Source organism: Carassius auratus, chromosome 32 (assembly GCF_003368295.1).
Source record: "Carassius auratus strain Wakin chromosome 32, ASM336829v1, whole genome shotgun sequence".
NCBI lineage: Eukaryota > Metazoa > Chordata > Actinopteri > Cypriniformes > Cyprinidae > Carassius > Carassius auratus.
Genome location: NC_039274.1, coordinates 14,112,845 through 14,131,208, shown reverse-complemented (window position 1 = coordinate 14,131,208; position 18,364 = coordinate 14,112,845). Strand labels below are relative to the sequence as shown.

Here is an 18,364-nt window from a genome sequence, read left to right as displayed (position 1 = left end):
GAAGCATGCTCAACACTTGTGGTAGCTAAATAGTATTTTTGCCATTTAATATTCACATACACTAGACTAGTCCATATAATGGTTTGATTAAAGTGAACGGAATTGTATTTGATTTATTAATTCAATATTTGACCAATTCCATGAGATTGCTCGTTACACAGGAAACTTTTGTTGTGTAGCACTTTGAATGTACAAAAATTAAAAGGTTTGTTTTATTTTCATTGAAATGAAAAATAGATTCATATTTTTGCCTTCATCATAAAAATGTGAATACACAACACAGAATTTCTACAAAATAAGTAAATAAAACTGAAGAAATTATGTAGTTTTTATGAATTCAATTAATTAGAGTTGTTTTTTATTCAGCCATTAAAATAGAGTACAGAAAGATTGAAATGGAAATCAGAATTTGGGCCTAAAAATGTCATTTTCGTTAAACCTTTAATAGGCCTAAATTGCTGTTAAATTAAACAAGTTTCATGATTTTAATTAATTAGACATAAATTTAGACATAAAATTCTATATAATCACCCAGAAAAAAATTTTAATCCGGAAAAAACTAAACAGAAAAAAAAAAAAACGATTTTCATAGGGCCCTACAAATATCATGCATCTGAAGCTATAATTTAATGCTTAGCAACAGTGCATATTATAAGGGGCCAATTTAAATTTGTTTAAATGGCGCTCGTTTGTTTTTTTACGAAGGACCCACTTCCCACACAGACACAGTTGTTTATGATGTTTGGTTGAAATAATTCTTGTTAAAGTGTGTTAAATGTATAATTTCCTTCAGTTTAATTTAAATGTGTAATTAAAATAAATAAAAAAATAAATGTGTATTTTAAGTATTATTTTAGTAGGCTATTAGACAGCCTTACCTTGTGTTGACAACTGCATATTGAAAATTACCCCAAAGCACCACCTAGTGTCTAGTCGACTCTATTATAACCTGTTTAAATGTGAACAAGGGATCTACAACATTAAAGAAATTCTTTATTTATAACTTGTACATGAAAAATCTCAAAGACTGGACACATCTATGGGACACAGTCGTGCAGCAGTGAGCATCACAACAGTGAAAGCAACCTCAAGTTTGTAAATGTGAGAAATGTTATAGGGCCCCCAAATCACTTAATCAGCCCCTGCTGAGAGCATTAGGAGTGTAATAAGAAAGCAGACCACATTTCAAATCATTTGCTGAAACTACTGAACTGAAACAAACATTAGGGAAAAAAAGAAAATGCACAGTAACTAAAAAAATGTAACACTTCTGCACAGTTAAGTAAATCTACTCTGACAAAGTCAGAAGGGAGAAAAATGAGACATTAAACTTGTGTCTCATATCTCTTTTTGAGGAACTGGCATTACAAGCAAATTGTGGATGCCAGACTTGCTAAGTGGTTTTCTTTTCTCATCTCTTGTGTTTCCCCATGAGTAAACAGATTATGAAACACTTCTAGGAAGAGACAGGACAATTTTATAGCACAGTTGAGGTCACTGGAACTGCTATACTCAGAAATCTTTAATGGAGTAAACTATAAAACAATTGAAATGTCTCCTCTCCTCCTCTCAAGTTATGATTCCTAACCCATCACATTAAAGACCACATTTAACCGAGCTGCTGTCAGAGATGGCGAGGATCTTAAAAGAATTGTTCTAATATAGCCAAAGATTCACAAATAACAATAACTCAAGGTTTCTTTCAATAAGAGAGCAGGTCGTGAGGATGCAAACAGTGCTCTTGGGAATGAGGCAGTGAGGCACGTCTCACATTGACAATACGAGGCAATTATGTTAATCAATGAAACAAGTGAAACACGATGTTGCGACCAAATCGATAGTAATTCTGATTTTCGCTATTTTTCCTAAAAAAATTCCTTGTCTGCTGGTCAATCGAGACCTTGGTATATAAGTCATGAGATGGGCAGATAATGACAGAACAGGAGGCTGTGGTTATATGTGAGACAACAGCTAGAATGAACAACAGAGAGCTTCAAATTTATTCAGAGACCCAGTCAGCTATTCAAAGATGTTAAAACCATTAATGTAATGAGTCTCAGACAGACCCACGGATGGCCGCAGAAAATCGATTTCACCATGCAGAGTGGACCGCAGAGTGATACTAATGAAGATAAAGAACAGCCAGTGCCACAGAAGAGGAGTCCATTTTTGCAGCATTAAGAACCACAAATTTAGTAGATTATCTGGATATACTCAGGCCTTTGTTCATTGAGACAATTAGTTCATTTGCAGTTCTCATTGAAAGTTAAGCCCATACAGCAGTGTAATGGTTACTTCGACATTACCTACCAATGCAATATTATTATGGTCAACTGATTGAGATTTATTCTTATTTTAGATAATATTTAGTAAATTTGAAATAAATCATTTGAAAATGAATCAACACTCTCAAAAATAAAGGTTATTTATTAGTTCTATGAAGAACATTTAGCATCCATGGAACCTTTCCAATGCACAAAAGGTTCTTTATAGTGGGAAAAGGTTCTGCAGATGATTAAATGTTCTTCTCACATTAAGAAAATGGGTTCATTTTAGAATTGTTCACTGAAAAGCTCTTTGAAGAACCAACAATGGTTTTTCTATGGCAATGCTGTGAAAACACGTTTGGAACCTTTCCTTTTAAGAGTGATTATCAAAAAAATTACAAATAATGAATGGGTAAATTAAATATTAAACTTCAGATAGCAACTTCTCGGTTCTTCAATTCTGTTCCAATATTTATTTTTTGAATGACTGAAAATAAAGTAAATAGATCCAGCAGCGTACTCAGTAAAATGGTAAGTTTCTGCCCTTGGGAATCATATTTTCTCTAAAAAAGATCAGGTTATGATAATTTTACATGAGTACACAGTGGCTATGACATAACAGCATAGTTCGAAATCAAAGATTTAAAGTTTGTTGCATGTGGATGTTAAGTGACAGCAGAAATTCTCCTGTCTGCACATACAGTACTGTACAGTCAGCTTCCTTTGTTAAGGTTCTATCTGATGATTTTAAACAGAACGAACAAAGAATGGAAGCTCTAGTGCTAGCGTTTTCAATGCTGTCAAAATTAAAGTCCCACTACTGACTCTTAAAGGAGTAGTTCACTTCCAGAAGGATAATTGATTTGCTCATCATTTTTAGACAGTTGATGGGCACCATTGATTTCCACAGTAGGAAAAAAAAAATACAATGGAAGTCAATGGTGCCCATCAACTGTTCGGATACCAACACTTTTCAAAATATTTTCTTTTGTGTTCACACAGATTTGGAACAAAAGGAGGGTGAGTAAATGATGACAGAATTTTAATTCTGGAAGTGAACTACTCCTTAACCTAAACAGAAAAAATGATAATTGAAAAATGGTAAAATATTGGTGATACATCAGTTGACCAATGTAATATTCGAATGGTTGAAATAAAGATACAACAACAATTTAATGTGTGTCCCATGACAGATTCACTCTTTTTTAAACAGTGAAAGTGACCATCTTATCCATATGCATTTAGAGCCACCAGGAATGCAATCTGCTATGAAGGAGCATATTGCATATAAGGAGTGTATACAGTGGTTCTGGTGTTGTTTATGAAGCAGTATTTCAGAGTTATTCAATTTGAAAGGTAAAATCTAAGACTTAAGAAACAAAATATAGCATATTACCTACCAGTTCCTTTTAACTATAGGACCCAAAGCTCCTTTGGCTTTTGCTGACTAGAAATACATTTCTGTTCTTCACACAGGCAGAATAATATCACCATAATGATTTCAAATTTATTTCACCAGCATCACTGTGTAGAATACAATATGTGGTTGTATTTTTCAAGCGGTTTTTCCTTTTTGTTTAAATTGTTTCTGCATTCTTGCAACTGAACATGTTGCATCAACATGCAAACACTCATATTATTACCACCACAGTTTTATATATATATATATATATATATATATATATATATATATATATATATATATATATATATATATATATATATATATATACACATAGAGAAAGAGAGAGATAGAGAGAGAGAGAGAGAGAGATAGAGAGAGAGAGAGATGTTTTTCTAGTCTGCAAAAGGCAGAGGAAAAATATTAGAAAAGGTTAAATTGTCTAAGCAGATAATGACTTTCATTCTGATATTGAATATACGGAGTGTCCTGTGTATGCTTGTTACTCTAATAGATGTTTTATATCTATTTATTTTTTATTAATTTTAATGATCAGTCGTCTCTGGGAAGTGGTCTTACTGACCAGTAATTGTAATAACAGTAACTGATGGACTAATTGGCAGCTTTCCCGTGAGTTTGTACACTTTCTAAAAATCCGAGGCAACCACAGTCGAGCCAACATTCACTTACCCTTAAAGTGACAGGTTTATATTGTTCAACTCTTAGCTTTAATGGCATAAGTAAATAATGACCTCCATGAATGTCCCTTGATTTTTCCCGTTAGTTTAAGAAGATTCCTGCATTCTTCCTTTGAAGAATTTCACTTGTCAACTTCTTCCTTTGAGAAAAGCTTTTTCATAACAGAGCAAGCCATAGTGCATATTCAAATACTGCATATACTCAAACGCATAGGTGGAAATGCTTATTATGTTGTACCACACTGTACTGTATATATTAACATCTTAATATGATTCCCCTTGACACTAAAATGTTTTCAAAGAGCCTACTTTACTTTATGGATGATCTCAGTGTGTAATTATCATTCAGAGTAGAAGACAGATCACAGAGGATCAATAGCTGGCAGCTCAACAAGAATAAATAAATCAAAACTCAAATGCTCTCAAAAGAATGTATTTAGGCTCATTTTTGGCCTCTTTTTCAGCATTATTGGTGATCTGAACTGACACGCCATAAATAACCGTTGTCATAAAATAGAAATATGACTAAATCTATTAGTAATGAATGCCATTAGTGTTATCGTCAACATCTGGCAAAATACATGCATTTTTAATACATTATAATACTTAAAAATATGAAACAAAATATGCATTCATAAATGGAGTGCCACACAACTCACATACAGTAACATTCGCATCAATGACTGATGAGAAAAGAGTGATTTGCAGGCAAATGTATATTCGTGAATTTAAAGTATGTAGCTCATGACGGTTATCCTGTACCTCCTGACAGACTACTAACAGTTGCTGGCTCATACATTTGAACATATTCTTTTTTGTGCACAAACCCTCTTTTAAAAGTACTAGACCTGTAGCATTTTTCTAAAAAGAAGCACTAACTGCCCTGACAGCAACACAGATTTACCTGAATTAAACTGTTGATAATCACATATTTATCCAGTTGTGCTTTATCAAAAGCACATCCTCAGAGTAACTTAGAAACTCCTATCAACATACCCACAGTAGTCAACACTGGTGTAATCTTCTATCTCAGATTTAATTCAAGCATACAGTAGAAGAATACAATGTGACAATAAAGTACACCCACTCACACTGCCTGGTCCTCCTAAACACTTCCTAGTCTCACAGAGCCAGACTTTTGACTACCGGTGTAAAGTCTGGTCCACTTCACAGCTAAGTCTAGCCAAGAACCACCCACTAAAGATGAGAACAATCCATCTGACTTTTATAACATCAAAATAATCAGAGCTGGTTTCATTTTCACAAGACAGTTAGGGGAAGGCGAATATATAACTGATTAAAACCACAATAATAGACTGGCAAGCATAAGTGGTTGATGATGGTGCAACAGTCTCTGCAAATGTCTATACAAACACTTGTAAAGAAATGAGCAGAAAAAAGCGCAAAAGCACTGATTACTCAGAGAACAAAAGCTAACATACAGTTGGACATAGATTATTTGTTAACAAATACCCAATAAATAAAACTTCTGCAACTGCAAAGTGATTTATTTGCTAACAAATACCCAATAAATAAAACTTCTGCAACTCCAAAGTGATTTATTTGCTAACAAATACCCAATAAATAAAACTTCTGCAACTCCAAAGTGATTTACCTTCAAAACACAAATAAAGATATTCCGGCTGAGATAGTATTTGAAAATCTGGAATCTGAGGGTGCAAAAAATATATACATATATCTATACATAAAATTGCCTTTGAGGTTGTGCAAATGAATTCTTAGCAATGCATTTTAGTAATTAAAAATTAAGTTGTTATATATTTACGGTAGGAATTTTACAAAATATCTCAATAGAACATGATCTTTACTTAACATCCTAATGATTTTTGGCATAATAAATTTTTTTTTTTAATTTTGGACCCATATAATGTTTTTTTGGCTATTGCTACAAATATACCCCAGTGACTAAAGACTGGTTTTGTGGTCCAGGGTCACATATAACAGATCATTGCATATACATTATACAGAGCACATTAAATATGGTAAATTGACACTCATCATTTACTGCTTGATGCAACAACATGAGGGTGAAAGTTTTCATTTTTGGGTGAACTAACCCTTTAAGGGCTTACTGACAAACTATAGGGAGGAAAAAAGCACTGAATCAGTCCACATTTCAACGCTCTGGCTGTTTAACGCCCTGTCTAGATTATTAATTAAATTCCCATACTGTTTCACCTCATTCTGAATGATGACTTGTCTTAAAAGTCCTCTAGAGCTTCATGTTTTTTCCACCAACTCATGTCTTTCTGTTTTCTTCTTCTTCTTCTTCTTTCTATTCAGCTGCAGGCTGTTCTCACTCATGCCAAAATACTGGGTCCACCACTAGCTTCCTGTCTCCTGAATGCTCTGCACTGTCAATGGAGAAGCCTGTGAATGTCTGCAGGTGCATGAGCAGGTGTTGTACTGGTACATCCATTGTGTAGAAATTGAACAGGAACTGAGACAGGACAATTCTCTGCAGTGCCACAACATTACCTGACAGTAAACTGGGTGATACCCACACTAATCGAGCCTCACAAGTGCTGAAGAGGTAGTGGAGGGACTGATGGGGTCTCATATGAAGGTGAAAAGGTTTTTTGCTAACACACTAAAAGTTAACATTTTAAAAAAAGGTTGAAAATGCAACCTGTCCATAATCTCTCACATTATCAGATTATGGGCCTGTTTGTAGCCACTGGCCTTCCTTCTGCTCCAGGTGATCTGAGGTGAGCCAGCATCATGATCAAGCACATTCAATCTAAAGATTTATTTTCTGTCTCTGTTAAAAAGAGTGGATAAGCAGCCCATCCATCAAAAATAAATCTTGTCACTCCAAATCATTCTCAAGTGAACAGATTGTGCAACAACACTAAGCAAAGGATGGAGACAGAAACTCAGGGGAGATAAAAGTCCCCTGACAGTCCTTGCGATATTTCCTTCATAAGTCCTAAGGTTTGACAGCACTCCCAAAGTACTTGGGTTTTCACTCTTCACTGCATTTGTTTAATTGAAGTGAATGGTTTGAAATGTATTTCACTTCAAGAGAAAATCATCATACACATGAATCATACACATGGTTCCAAACGCAGCTTTGAACAAATGAAAGAAATACTTATACATTTACCTTTTGTTTAAAAAAGCCACTAAGTTTACAGGTATCATTAACTATTTTGGTCAATGTACTCGGCTGTTACATATAATATGTCATACTAGTAGTAAAAAAAAAAAACAGTTACTGAAATATTTGAAACTGTTTCAATACACATTTTCCATATTATAGATACACGGATACCAGCTGCACTTTCTCACTCTCTTCTTTCTGACAACAGAGATTGAGTTAATAAGACAATACTTTGATTATGGTACTGTTCAAGTATTATTATTGCAACAACTATAGTGTACATCAAAGCATCAAATTTAGAGCTTTTAGCATCTACAAATGCGGATAACAATTACAACACCTGAAATAAACAAATAAATACTATAAGAACATAATAAAGAGCTACCATAAAGAAGTTGGGACAGTATAAAAAAAAGGTGATTACAAATTAAAGCTTCTTGTTTAGGTGTAAAGGGATTTATGTTTACAATAAACCAGTTACTTGATCAGAGTATAACCAGAGACAATTAAAGAACAATTTAAATGCTGACAGAAACCTTGATTGTTTCTTTTCACATACAGCCTGAACTTGACTTGACAGGCCATTTTACTAGACAAATCCCCATTCAGTTCCTTGCTTTCTCTCTTAAAGTGCACACAGTCATTGCTTTGCATTCTGAGAAATGTTAGATGGTAGTCCCACAAAAGCCAGCTGTCCATCAGTGATCATTCTGCAGTTACTGCCTGACCTCATTACATCATCAGGACAACCATAACCAATCCTCATAAGAAGTTTTTTCTTGCTTTCCAAAGATACATTCACATTACACCAGCACAGGTAAGGCTAGAAACTTACTGGTTGCTTTTCACAATATATTTAAAACATAATTTCTAAATACATTTTTATTAAACTGCCCCCCCCCCCAAAAAAAATACTATAAATAAATAAACGTTTAAGTTAACCTGACATTTAATTTCTCACTTAAATTAAATGTTCAACATACAGTTCACAAATCTTTTAGTTCCAACGCCAAACTAGCCTACATTTTTGCAGCAGTTATATGTTGTGCAGACTCATAAAAACACATGTCCCCAGAAAATAAATCCAAACACAAGATCATTTATAGCCATAAAAAGTAAGATAGATGCACTCTGTAAAGCTCTCTGTGGGAAGTAGAGTGCCAGCTTGGAAGAGTCTTTATCTCTGAGTTTTCTGCAGTTTTGAAGAGAAGCATTTATTTTAAATGGTGATAGCGCAAAATGTATAATCTTTTAACGACTCACCATTGATGCAGATTTCATACGACTCGCATACCTCATCTTCAAACAGACAACCTGTGGGGGAAATACAAAATAAAAATCAACACTGGAATGGAAAGCCACTAAAATATGGGTGAGGGAATTCATTAAAGCGGTTTGTACAGCTCATCAAGTTTCTTCTGATCAATGTCTGGAATTCAACTTGAGGAAGCAGAAAATTAGCCATGTAAGACAGACTTCTAATTAGTGGGATTTCTAATTTAAATAGTAAACAGGATTTGAAATATCCTTATTTATAATAAATACTCTTTGGTTCGACACTGGATGGCTATCACTTTTATAGCATTCAACAGCTATAGCGAGTGTGATATTGTTTTTCCAATATACAGAAATTCAGTAAACAAGTTAGTTTTGAGAAACGTACAGTTTAGGATCAATATCACAAGTAGCCTATATTTTGCTCTGCCTTCTGTGCCTCTAGGTAAAACACAGTCAGTGAATCAGTAGCCCTATTGCTGAACGAATCCCTTGAGTAAATGACTCAATGGCTCACTCGTTTTATTCCTAAATGATTCACTGTCGGTAAATGATTAAATTAGTGAATAAATCATTGAGTGAATGAATCATTGACTCAGTTGACAGTTACTTGTCGCCACCTACTGTCGTAATGATGTAACGTGCAGAAAAAACCCCACCACCTAAATCCCAGTGTAGATTGAAAATTCCCTTTTCTGTTGAACTGTACATCAACACTATTGCTGTTGAATTTGATCATTCAAATTATCACTCCTTGTCATTTACCTACCTGTCATTTATTTTCATATTCAGATAAAAAATTATAAAGATCAGTAGACAAATGTGAGGAACGGGAAGGCACAGAGTATTAGAGCAAAACTGTCTGTGTGTGATATATAGAATATTAACAGATGGATAAATGACAAGAGAGGAAGAGAGGTGTGATGCTGCAGCATGTGATCTACTGAATTGATGTGATTGGCAGCCTCTCATGGTTCAGTGTGATTCCACTGACCTAGACACTTATCACTGAGCGCCATCTTCCTCTGAATCATTTCTGGAGTACACAGGAATAAAAGAAACAGGTCTCCCTGCTGATAACAGATATGGTCAATACATAAAGAAAATAACAAAAGTTCATGTAATTACTGTGGACATCAGCTCTAGAGAGATGAGGAAGGATAAGATGTGAACACACAGACTGCTGAGGCTGAACCGACCAGAACACGAAACAGTTTGCTGTCTCCATGGAGACAGGACTGAATGGGAGCTCTTAGGTGACAAGAGGAAAGATTAGAGAGCTTTGTACACGTGCCAACATGTGTGTGTATGTGTGTGAGAGAGCGTGCGCATGGCCAAGGGACTCTTTAGCAGCTGTCCTTTGATAAAGCATAAGGGAAAGACAAATGTCCCCGAAAGGAAGAGACATAGAGCAAGAATCAGAGCTTGCATTTTGCCTTTCCATTGTCATTACCAGATACGTTTATTACATCGTTCACAGTAGAGAAATGTTTCATTTTCTCTCATTTCTCAAGCCTCTGAAATCACTTTATAACTCACACATTTGCTTTATTATCTGTCTTTCTCTGTCCCTGTCTGTATGCCCTCACGGCTGTCAGTCATAATCCATAAAGGAGCCAGAAGGAATCAACAAATTAGAGCAAAATAAAATCTGCAAAACACCTGATATCTACTCAGAAAAATCTTGCTAAAAGATATGCCATGAAGTGGAGTGCTGATATTGGCATGCTGGATCAGAAAGCTGGCTGTAATAAATGGCCTGTCAATGGTGAAGATTCTGTCTCTATTAAACATGAAGACGGTCCCACACTAAACTCTGCTCTACACACTGTTTAAAGCTCTGTAATTACTCCTGGGCACTCAAGTCTTATCAAACCACTCAGCCTCTTTTATTAGAACTTGTCAGAATTCTCATCAGCATTACATATTAATTAATTACCCCCGCTCCTCACACCGACGTCTGTCTGGATAAACGTGTTCTGCCTGCTACTAGCTCCTAAATCAGATCGACAAACCCATTTGTTATCTCCAAAGAGTGTCTGCACACCCTGGCCGGCTTGTGCTTGTTGGCTCCTGAGGTTGATTAAAAGGAAACGCAATTAAAGAGTAATATCTTAAGTCTATTTTTTCACTGTAGGGGAGACAAGAAGCTTCCATGGCACAGCTCACTACAGAGGAACACTTCAGCGATAGATTACCAACACTCTTGTTTTGAGATTGTTAGTCATTGTCAGTGACAATATTGTCTAATGAGAAGACAGTATGTAAGGGATAATTGTTTTGTGGACATTATTAGAATATTAACTCCGACATTAAGATTACGTTATTATAATTAAATGTTCTGCTAAGGAAAAAAAAAAATGTCCAGAACATTACAAATCAATTGGCCTAGCACAATATTTATATGGTGATTAACAAACTTTTATTTGAAGCAAAAAAGTTTATAAACACTTTATAAAGTTTATAAAGTTTCTTTATGGAGCAGCTTTAATAAGGGAAAGAGCTATAATCTCATGAAGCATGATAAAATAAAAATGATGGATAAATATAAAACTATTGAATAAAAGATGTTGATTAAAGGTTTTTTTTTTCCTTTGCAGAATCTTGTTTAATGTGATTTTCACCAGAATTTCCTCTGTTAAATTGTTATTTTAAGAATAATTAGAAAGCCATACTCCATTACTTTATGTGCCATCGAGCATAGCGCACAGTTGGTTTGTCCTTAAACGATAACAAGTTATCATTAAAAAGTAGACTTACAACAGCGTGATTTCAGACATAACTGTTGCTCTCGATTTACAGCATTTATAAAACACATTTCAATAGAGGTGCCAGTTGTACCAGTACAGTGTTACACAGAAAGAAAAAGTGAAACAAACATTTAATTCTTTAGTTTTCTTAGCAAGCAACAATCTAGGACAGATGAGATTTTGTGCTCATGTCTGATGAAAATGTTGTTCTTCTTCCGAGCCACAGGTGCTGAGCACAACTGACTCTTCCCCCCTCCCACAGCAAGACGCTTTGACTGAAGCCTACAGGCTGACATCTTTATGAAGAATCCATTTCAACCCTCCCACCTCACACAGTGCCTTATTTGCCCAGAGGTTCAGTCTGTGAGGATGAACAACATCAGCAGTGCGTGTGAAGCCCCATTCTATGGTGATTAAAGCAAACCTGCAGAACTCCATGAATTAGAGTTTAATTCAGCTGGGGAGATATATAAACACTTAAATTCCTGCCTTTTGTGGATATCCAATGCCTTTTATGCTAAATAACAGTTTATATGAACCTGATGCTAAAAATGCTTGCACTCCAAACTAATTCTACCATCTTCTACCATTCAACTACATGTGATGTGAAAATGGATTTTGGTAAGGTTAAAAATAACCAGTGCCACCTGTTAGCTTAATTAGCTATATTGTAAATGTAGAACATTGTGTAGGCTGCTATATTTACGAAAGCGTTATGAACATATGTACATATGTTGTAAATAAAATTTAAAAAAATGTATAACTCACTTTATGAAATACCAACAAATGTGACCCTGGACCACAACACAACAACAACAACAACAACAACAACAAAATCCTGAGGGAAATCGCCTTTGAAATTGTACAAATCATTCTCAGCAATGCATATTACTAATCATAAATTAAATAAAGTTTGTATATATTTATGGGAGGACATTTACAAAATATATTCATGGAACATGATCTTTACTTAATATCCTAATGATTTTTGGCATAAAAGAAAAATCGATAATTTTGACCCATACAATGTTTTTTTTGTTTGTTTTTTTTGTTAGTGCTACAAACATACCCCAGCGAATTAAGACTGCTTGTGGTCCAGGGTCACAAATGCTTCCAGAGATTATTAATGCCCACATATGTTAAGAAGTCGAGAATGGTGACTACACATAAAAAGATTATGGATCTTTTGGAAGTACATGGATTTATTTTTAATACAAAAGCATTTCAAAGTAACTCTTTGTGTTTTAATTTAAGATTTTTATTCCATACTATGCCTTGGATTAGCTAAGGAGCTACTGATGTTAATGACCAGTATAATTAATAAACTCATATTGCTATAAATGTGCTAAAAATTTTCTTATAGATCAGGAAAGTATCTAGATGTTTCATTCCATCAACAAGCGCAGAAACAGACCTGCCATCCTTCATGATTCGGCCAATGAATTTACCAAACCTCTAGCATTCCCATCTTTACTACTCCACATGCCGCAGAAAGAATCATTGCAGTGTTTTTAACAGGCCTCCAGTGCTTTCTTATGGCTGTAAGAAATGTGTCTTCATTGATTCCACTCCATCTAAATGGTCTTGGATATTGTTTATCTTAATTCATTCTTAATTGAAATCAGTTTTGTAGCAGCTCTATGACTCCTTTACTTCAATTTTAGTAGAGGAAGATATGAGGGGAAAAAATATATATTTTAAAAAAGGCATAAGGATGGTTACAAAATAATTCAATTAGGCCTAAGGTATGAGAGGCCATGCAAAATTAAATGTTTTGTGAATAAGTCACGAGTGAAGGGCATTGTTAGGTACAATGCGAAACAGAGTTAATGTATTGATATGTTTTTTTTTTTCATTAAATTCATTAAATTCTACCTTTCTGCTAAAAAAATAAAATAAAAAGATCTCCATTTCACTGGAGGAATTACATGTTTCAGTTTAGCTGTGCAGCAAGCATATGAGACATTTGATTAAGACTCTTCCAATTAACATCAATTGTGAAATATGCCAAGGACATGACTCTCTCTTGCTTCAACTTTATGTTGGTTTGTTTACAGATTCACACTGTCACTTGGGAGGTCAGCCCATTTAGCAAAGATGCAAATAAAGAGAAGATAGGAAAAGCAATTGAAAGGTGGAGAAGAGAGAGAGAGCGAAAGCAGAAATGAGAGTGGAATGGAAAAGAAGCAGTGTTGTTTTCAGCTGCATACTCTGCACACAGACAGGGTACATGACCCGAGAGTAAATTAATAGCACATCTTGACTTGGGACTTGGGAGAGTCTCATTAAAAATGTTACTGCTCACATATACAGTACTTAGGTAATCTTCTCACACCCACATACATTTTGTTCAGTCTGGTTCTCTCTCTCTATCAGTGTAAAGAGAGGACAGAATCTAATAAAGTTTATTAAAACTACACTGTAAAAAACTAATAAATAAATTTATAAATAAATATAAATATATATATATATATATATATATATTAGGTTTTATGGAATTAACTTAAATCTACAGTTTAAACCGTATTACATTAACTGATATAATGTTAATATACCAACCTATTGAAGTACTAACATCTGTTTTGTACCACTGTAATACACTGACAACCACCAAAAACAGGTGGTGAACATCACATGATGACTCAAAGTTCATCACAAGCAGCTTTCCCACAAACTGAGGATGTAAATACTAATACGGCGCACAATGTCATCCACACAAATACTAAACACCATCATTGTAAAACACATGGTATTAAAATAATGCAAGAAACATTATTTTAAAAACATTCAGTGTAAGATTTTTTTTTTTTAAATGTACACAACTGATAAGAAAAAAACTAAGAAGAAACGGTTATTTCAAAATGTAAAGTGTCATGCAGGGTATTCTGGAAAAGTCAGTTCAAGTTTTTTCACTGTAAATAATACAGTGAATTGTTGACAATGAAATGTAATTGTAATTACCTTAAATTAAAGGTTAGATCTGTAACAATTGTTTGCCTTATATAGTATCTCACTGTTATCACTGTAGCATTTTACAGTCTTTTACTGTTAAAGTCATAATCATTTTTTTACAGTGTATGGTTTACCCACTGTTATCAACATCAGAAGGAAAATGTAACTTTTCCAATAATCTTGACTTGAAAGAATAAATGGTGGTAGTGGACAATAATAAAGTACTCAACATCATTGGGGGTTTCACAGAAACCTGAAGGTGCCACAAATATCCTACTTCATATCCTATAGATGAATACTATGCTTCAATGCCTTTATGGTTTATTATGGGTTACTGAAGGAACCGGTGACAGGAGTTCTTGCAGAGACTTATGCATTCCATGTATTTCCTCAGAGAACGGCAAAGTTTTGTTTCTTGTTTTGTTTTTTAAAATGGTCACAGCACATGTAAGGTGTGCAAGCAGTGTGTGGGAGAAAGTATTGCCACCCTGAACCAGGATCCATCACTGATGACAACTGCAGCAGAATATTACAAATGCAAACACTAGCTGTGACAAATTATAACACACACTACCAGAATGAAAAATCCTGAGTGACAATTCTTACACATATTTGCAAATCATGCATATTTATTTGTCTAAAGCAATCAGAAAATAACAGAGCTCTCAATCCTCAGACAGGAGTATTACTTAAGAATGAATTATACAAAACTGCAAAGAACAATAGTCCTAATAAATCAGTATTTCTACTTTTCGACACTAAAGTACACACAAAAGCAAACAGTTTTGTACTTTTGTTCTTACTTAGAAACTTGAAATAGTTGTTTTTAAATCTTTAGAGATACCCTGATTATCTTTAAATAAGGGTACAGTCTCTTTAAATCTTTAAGTACATCATTTATGCATTTCTTCCCACACCAGTCAAAACAAGGCTCTTTAAATATTGCTTTTTAGAGCTTTTTTTTTTTTTTTTTTTTTTTTTTTTTTTTGTCATGGATTTCTCAAGAAGTCGATTAAACACATTTTGTCACCTTGGAATTATAAGATTATATCTGACGTTTTTGTCAAAAATGAGTTATTCTGTGACAACCCATTTACATAATAGGAGCATCACCCTTTTTCTAGATGGGTGTGAAACCTGAAAAACATTAGACTTACTCTCATATGTCATTACTTTTAAACAGTTCATGCATTACTCCTTTCAATCAAGACCTTATAAATAATTGTAATGTATATATACAGTATATATGTTTATAAATGTTGGTTGAACCACATGTCAGGAAAGGAAAGACCCTGTCAGGTGGGTCCAGCTGAAAGCAATTACACACTAGGGAGCTCCAGGAGTCAACCTATCAGTATGAATTAAAGATGTGAGAGACTTGGTGGCACTATGAGACTATGGGAGTCAGGAACAGACAGTGTGACCTTTTCCTCTGTCCCGCTGAATGATTTAGACATATACACATGAGAGAGAGAGGAAAGAAAATGAAGGATAGAAGACAACACAGAACATAAGTACTTTGGACTAAAGAAAGCTAATCTTTTTAAGGGAACTAAAGGCTTGTGGACACACGCACCTACATGACATCACATGCTCAGACATTAGTGCCGATGATTAAGGACATGCGAGACCACTCGCTCTGCCCGAATACCAACTGTCAGAAAGAGGTGAGAGAGTATCAGATCTGCTTTGTTGTGATTGTTGTGTGTGTATGTGAGAGAAGTAGGAAAGAATTGAATCAATTGCAATATCTTGCCAGTTATTCTATTTGAAGGAATATGCTGGGTTCAGTAAAAGGTAAGCTCAGTCGATTTTTTTGTATCTGTAATCAAAATTATGCCACAAGTGCTGTCGACTGAGCTTAACTTGAACCCAAAATATTGCTCAAGATTCTCTTGATGTAACAATAGATTTGTGTCCAGTATAGCAGTGGTCTGAACACCAAATTAGTCACTAATGTCCAAACAATTTCAGAACACCTGGGCCATAGTGCAAAATAGAGTTCGTGAGGGGATAAATTGCAAAAGTCCAGGTAATCAATCAGTGTTTCATGCCTCACAACCCAATGCCCAGGTAGACAACAATTTCTCAAACTTAAGCCTGGCAGTGCATTTTATTTCATTTCTCATCCATGCCAAACTTTTGTATAATGAAGTTTGAAGAATCATTATGTACATGCTGTCAATAGCGATATTTGGTTGAGAGCTGCGAGATCTGCTCTACACACTGTTGGAATTAAGTTTGGTGTCCCTATGTTTTGGGCTTGTGATTTTCCTTACTTTCCTTCTACAAATATATGTATTTTCCTTACTTTCCTTAATACATGTTGAACTCCAAAAGAAATGGAAAGCTCAGGAAGCTTCTGAACTGAATACAGAATAGTCTAATGTGTGAAATTACAGCTACTGCATTGCTTGCTGTAGTATGTAGGTCAGTGGGGAACACAAGATCTGTTAAGAAAGGATTGTGAAAAGCACGTCCACATCTAGGTTATTAGGGAAATAATTCGTGAATTTACATAATGCTTACTCAGATTGTTGCACACCGTTTTGTTAAAGCAAGCGTGATGGAAGTCAAGATGCTGTATAACATCATTTTATGGTCGTTTTGAGCAGCAATTAATGAAGTTATACTGAAATTGGTTTAATGTGAATGCAGGCCAATGTGTTAAATGACATTCAGTTTACATCAAATCAATGTCATAGTTTAGATGTCAAACTGATGTCATATGGATATCACATTGACATCAATGATTTATGTGATTGTTAAATGTCAATTTGATTTCTTGAATGTTATTAATATATTTATTTTCCCTGAAAGACTTTAATCAGCTGAACAAAGAGTACACTCTTCAAAATAAAGGGTTATGCGGGTGAGACCTAACCTACGCCCATGGATATATCAGAGAAGTACAGTGGACACACACACACACACACTACTGTTATAATTGCAGTCTGTGTTACCTGTGTGTGCCAGAATTCCAGACACTGGGGGGCTAAAAGGATGCTGGGATACACTCACAGATAACAGCTTGTGTCTGGACAAATAAGCAAAAAGAAGGACTTTCTCTCCATCTCACACTCCAACAAAGACAGATGACAAGACCACACGCAGATACCAAAGCTCATCTAGCAAAAACAGGACAGCGATGACAGACACATTCAGCTCAGGCAATGCTTCAGAAACAATCAGATTTCACACTGAGACGATTAGCAGTGACACTCAGAGCTTTCATTGAGAAACAGCCAACAAAAATAGACAAACCTAATGGGATTGTTCATTTACTCGCACTCATGCTGTTTCCAAATTGTATTACTTTCTTTTTTCTTTGGAACACTATTTCTTAACTGGTTTTGTCCCCATAATGAAACTCAGTGGGGTTCAGAATGACACTGAACCTCTCTGACTTTAATTGTATGAAAAAAAAGAAAGAATTTTAAAATAAATATATTTTGCATTTAACACAAGAAAGTTATACAGGTTTGGAAGGACATGAAGGTGAGTAGGTGATGAGAGAACTTATAATTGTATTATGTGAATTATTCCTTTAAGTGGTTTATGGGTGGTTAAAAATGAAATAAAAAATAAAATGTATATGACTGACTTTTAAATGAATGTTATACAACAAGCATCAACTGTAACGTTTGTGGAAAAGCAGTAATACGTATTGGCAAATTAGGCAAATTTACACCTCCTTTGTCTGTTTAGACAATAGATTTGATTTGTAATAATTTGATTCTAAATATATAATGAGAAGCATACAGTTAACTGAAAAATGAGCAAAGCACCATTCTGATTAAGCTTGTTACTCATGCAGGATGAATGTGGAAAATTATTTTTAGGCTATCATTTACTGTATATTATTTATTGTTATGTCAACAGATATTTGATTGGTG

General features: G+C 34.7%; 1 protein-coding gene across 1 annotated transcript in view; it reads right to left on the bottom strand.

The window, feature by feature from the left end:
* LOC113051661 (receptor-type tyrosine-protein phosphatase N2-like) overlaps positions 1-18,364 on the bottom strand; it is a 171,054-nt gene that overhangs the window by 149,227 nt on the left and 3,463 nt on the right. Inside the window, exon 2 of the mRNA XM_026215585.1 lies at positions 8,755-8,805. Coding sequence (XP_026071370.1) covers positions 8,755-8,805 — 51 coding nt within the window. The remainder of the gene's footprint in view (positions 1-8,754; positions 8,806-18,364) is intronic.